Raw genomic sequence first — 4,994 nt, forward strand, 5'->3', positions numbered from 1 at the left:
AAAATAGTTTTTAAAAAAGAAATCTAACACGCTTACTCCATATGAATAAGTCTATCTACGGAGAAATGAACGCACAAATTAACCATATCAAAACGTGTGTGTTTAACTAGTATACATGTACATACATATGTTTACAGAATCAACACGCCCCCACAAGTACAGGACCTTTAAAATATTCCTCTATCAGTAACCCAGACACTGGGTTTATCGTACAATTAATTTACAAATTCTTAGAATGTCAATAAATCCATTACTCAAACTGGTATGTTTGTAGTATGTTGGAGTCAGCTGACGCTACAAGCAAAGCACACCCGTCCGACAGGAGGCTGACACTGCAGGGTCGGAACGAACACTCGTCCTGGGTCAGGATCTCGCGCACCTCCCCGTCCTGCGAGATCTGCAAAACATTGTGCGAAGTCTTCCCACACACATAAAGATTACCTTGGTAGTCAACAGCCATTCCGGCAGGATTCTCAAACTCGGGGCTTTTGAATGCAAACATTGTATGCCCCTCTAGGTCGGTGGTGATCAGGGCATGTGAGTAGTTGTCAGAAATGTGCACTCGGTCCTCGTGGTACAATACATACTGTGGTGCTCGGAATGTGACCGGGGAATCCGAGATCTCAATTTTTCTTTCTGTAATCCCGTCACGGGTGATCACTTTTAAATGAGGGTCTGCTTCGAAGGGCGAGAACGTACCAATCAGTCTCCCTTTAAATTCCGTCAACCCCCAGCACGCTTCAGACAGGCTTATCTCCCTTATCTGTCTTACTTTACGCATTTTGAAATCGATGTTCAGATTCACTAATTTCTTATCACCTGGTAACGTGACAAAAGCCTCGTTTTCAGACACCATCGCAAAATCCCATGGCAGCGATGACAGCACTAAATGGGCAACTGTCCAGCCACGTGAAGTGAAAACGCGAAACTCGCACGTGCTTCGTGCTACCGCCACTATGTAACCGTTGGCGGTACATCGCATTGAAGTTATCCCTCCCTTCCCAAGAATCCCCAGTCCAAACAACCGAATATCACCGTTCCTCCTGTAATACAGCGACCTCTCGCTAAGTGGAGTGACGTTGTCCACCGACAGAAAGGGAGGTAACCTAGAGGAACCGTTGATTTCCTTCAAAGTACCTATAGATGAAACAATGTTTGGAAGAGATAAGATCTCTTCATTTGGCACAAACTGGTAGGATATATAATTAGCATCGTTGTATAACTCTTTGAGATACTTCTCAAAAATTGGGCATTTAGTTTTCAATCGATTGTACGTTTTCACAATTGGGCCCGGTGCATTTTTATCTACGACAGATAGTAAATTGTCTAAATCAGACTGCACCATGTATTTAACACGCTTACATTTCTCAATATGTGAATGAATCTTATTCACGTTTTGTTCCATCTTATTATTTACTTCATTTTCCAGGACGGAAACCTCGCTATTTACCCTTTGTCCGTACTGGTTTCTCATAGTCTGGATGGCGGGCATTATCTCCCTCCTTTGCGAATCAATCTGCCGCTCGTGATAAAGACGATCCTCCACCATGATATCAGAGAATTTAACAAACTTCTTGAAATCTGAAATCACTTGAGAAAGGTCGCCTTTTGACAAAATCTTTTCTGCCAATGAAGCAACAGAAATGACCTTTTTACACCCAGTGTGAGAGTCTTTACACCTTTCACAGAAGACGACTTGATGATCCGGGCAGTAGTTTTCATTTTCCAAATCCTCTGTCTCGTGGTCATGGTTACTGGCCAATGCGTTCAGGTATTTGGACTTTGATTCAAATCCTTCGTTTAGTGGTGCTCGTCTGTTCCACCGCTGCGGGCGTCGTGATGACTCCTGGCGAGTCTTGGAAGTTTGCTGTGACGAAATTGCTTTCAGTTGTTGTGAATTTGCCTTCTCTAGAAGAATTATAGTGTGGTTCTGGGACCATTCTTTCATTCGGTGAAGTTTGGAACAATTGTGACAAAAAATTTCCTTACATATGGAACAGTGGAAGGTCCCTCTGGAGTAGATCCGGCTGAGACTACACGGTCCGCAGACGATCTCAGACAGGGACGGGGTCTTCGGTCTAGCTGCCGAGGACGGAGAATCTGAAATTCTGTTTGACTGCATTTGTCATTCCATATAACTTAAGATTGAACGCCAAAACTGTCATTTATTCCGAAACCCAACACGTGTCTTAAGTATGTTTTGTGAACCATTGCGTACTGATTCCGAGAGCACGCTGCTCCGCTGTTGCTTTCGCTGCCAATAGATCTATAAATGGGAGGTTCTCTTCATGGTCAGGGTAAAATCGATTAATTTATTTCCTCAGCATTTGTTTCTAGTTTTTCCATGCTTCTCACGAATGTTATTTGCATTTTACTGCATGAATATTTCATATTCAATTTATATAAACAGAATATTTGAAAATACTTTTTCGAAAAAAAAAAAATCGATGCGCAATGAAGAACATGTATGCTAGTGATGGAAATAATTAGATTGGCCGTGAAAACGTTACTTACTTTTGGTTTCGCTGCAACGAGTTTACAAATACAAGTTAAGAAAATTCAATTGCTTCTGCTCATTGACCTAAGGGAAAATTATCAATTTCCTGTGCAGTCAAAACTGATTAAAATGGAATGAACGTAGGTACTTTTGAATTAATTTCTCTGATGGATTTAAATTTGGTGTGGTGGTCTACAATAGTGTCACACTAAAGACGGTGAATTCAATCATTCCTGACAGCCTCGTGCTGTGCCGCATGTCATAAATTGGTATTGATTCCCTGTTCGCGACAAAACAATTTCGATGCTATCGCTAACACGTGAAAAGTCGGCCTGGAAAGCAAAACCACCGGATGTAAATTCGAGATAAACAATGCAGAAAATACTGTTTAAGTTTTGTTTTAAATTGGAATTGACGGTACACGCATAAACCAAAGCCCCTTGTGGTCTGGGTACATGCTTTTTGTAAAGGCTAAGTCTAAGTTGTTTTGCCGGAGTCATGGTTGAAATCGGCATCGATCTTTAACATACATTGGTATTATTTGTACAGATCTCCACGTAGTAATTCATCAACTGATACTCCAATGAATTTCATCTCTGTGTCTATATGTATGTGTAACGTACATCTCTGTGTACAGCGAGATAGGTATCTCATCACCTGTCTCCTTACCTGTAACTGCACTTGAAGTCTCAAACTTAATTGTGATGAAAATAAACAATTATCTGCAATAGTGTATAGCATGAATCAATAGTGCATGATGCGGGCATTTACCCAGTTCACTCGGATCAAAGAGCAATATGCATATTGTCCCCATTTGGCGTTCGTAAAGGGCGGCTTGAACTAATCTGCAAGCAGTTAATCAACGTCACACATCAAAGAAACCCTAATCGATTGCTAGCTTTACATGTTTACAAGTGCGTCATGTTTTGCCTCTACATTTCTTCCAAAACTCCTATTGGGATAGATTTGGTAGGGGAAAAAACCGCGTTTACAAGCATTACTCTCGCCAAAATCAGTTCATTACTTGGGCGTTTTGGCGTATTTTTCTTTCAAGGATTGCACCACAACAATTTCTCCCCACGGTGTTTAGAAATGCTGATTATTTTCATTAGTTTATTGTGTCAAACACTGCAAAAATTACTTAAACTGCATATGACGTCACTGGACCACGTGACTACTAAACTAATTAACGAATTTTTTTAAAATCGAGGCTTATATTTCAATCCGTATTTTGGCAAACTATCGCAATCTTTCGACGAACGAACCATCATAATTAATTACTATTAGCATAAGAAAGCCAAAATGTATATGATTCTATACACTTTGAAAACATGCGATGGATCCTTTAAGGCTTAATGATTCTTATCAGTACGTGGATACCGTAATGAATATGGTGAATGTCACGGGTCCTCGGACAAACTCCGTACAATGTCAATTCTCCGGGACTACTTTCCCCTATGAATAATAATATTGGAATTGTAGCGTAACAGAATATTCTGAGCTGACCGGAGATTGGTCTTCGGAGATGACCTTACAAACGGATGTCCCGTGTCACAGTAGGTGTGGCGCTCTAAAGACCCTCACTGCTCAATAGCCGTAAGTGCCCAGCAAATGCCTAAATTTGAAGCCCTTCGCATCTCTTGGTAACGTCTCCATATGAACACCATTAACAGTGACTGGTATTCTAGTATATTATTTTACAGTGAAAAACTAAATATCAATTTGCCCCACTGCAAAAAATTATGTGAAAATAAATTTAAATTGTACATTGTAACAATTTCTAAAACTGTTGGGAAAATATCCGTACCAGTTATATGCAAGGATTTGGAAAATTAAGTACATATTTTCAGAACAAAAGATTGTTCAATTTTGAAAAATATCTGAATTTAAAAACTCGAGACAATCGGGTAATTCTCACTAAATTCAGAATTAGTAATCATTGTCTACAGATAGAAACAGGCAGATATGAAAGAAATATTAATAACCATGGTAAATATGAAATTCTTCCTAGATGTGAAAGTCTGTCAACACTGTATCTCAAGTTCAACAGAGGATGAATTGCATTTTCTTCTTGAATTTCCACTATATAATAATCGTAGAGGAGATTGTTTTAATAAGATATTCAAAACCTTTCCAAACCTAGTACTTCTTAACAATACTGATCTGTTTACATGGATTATGTCAAAATGAAGATCCCGAGTTTGCTGTTTTATTATGCCAATATTTAATTGTAAATTTTAATACTATAAGAAAACAACATACATGTACAATATAGTTATGTGCATGTATAAGATGCAAGTTGATTACTGCAACATAGTAACTATGCTTGTACTATATGAATACATGTATGTGCTTTGTATGTTTATTATGCATTGATAGATGTGATGGCTAACTCTCTGTTCATCATGCAGTGCAATTATCTTTGTTTTCCTTTGTCATGTGCTTCTGTGATTTTGGACTTTGTCAATGTACATCATTATGCTCCTCTGGGGGCCCA

At 39.2% G+C, this 4,994-nt stretch overlaps 1 protein-coding gene across 1 annotated transcript; it reads right to left on the bottom strand.

Annotated features, from left to right (window-relative positions):
• Positions 1 to 250: 250 nt before the first annotated feature.
• LOC125658479 (uncharacterized) lies at positions 251 to 2,122 on the bottom strand. The gene has a single exon (XM_048889753.2). The coding sequence runs from the start codon at positions 2,120 to 2,122 to the stop codon at positions 251 to 253; it is 1,872 nt and encodes a 623-aa protein (XP_048745710.2).
• Between the last annotated feature and the right edge of the window lie 2,872 nt (positions 2,123 to 4,994).

The sequence above is a fragment of the Ostrea edulis genome, chromosome 9 (genome assembly GCF_947568905.1).
Source record: "Ostrea edulis chromosome 9, xbOstEdul1.1, whole genome shotgun sequence".
NCBI lineage: Eukaryota > Metazoa > Mollusca > Bivalvia > Ostreida > Ostreidae > Ostrea > Ostrea edulis.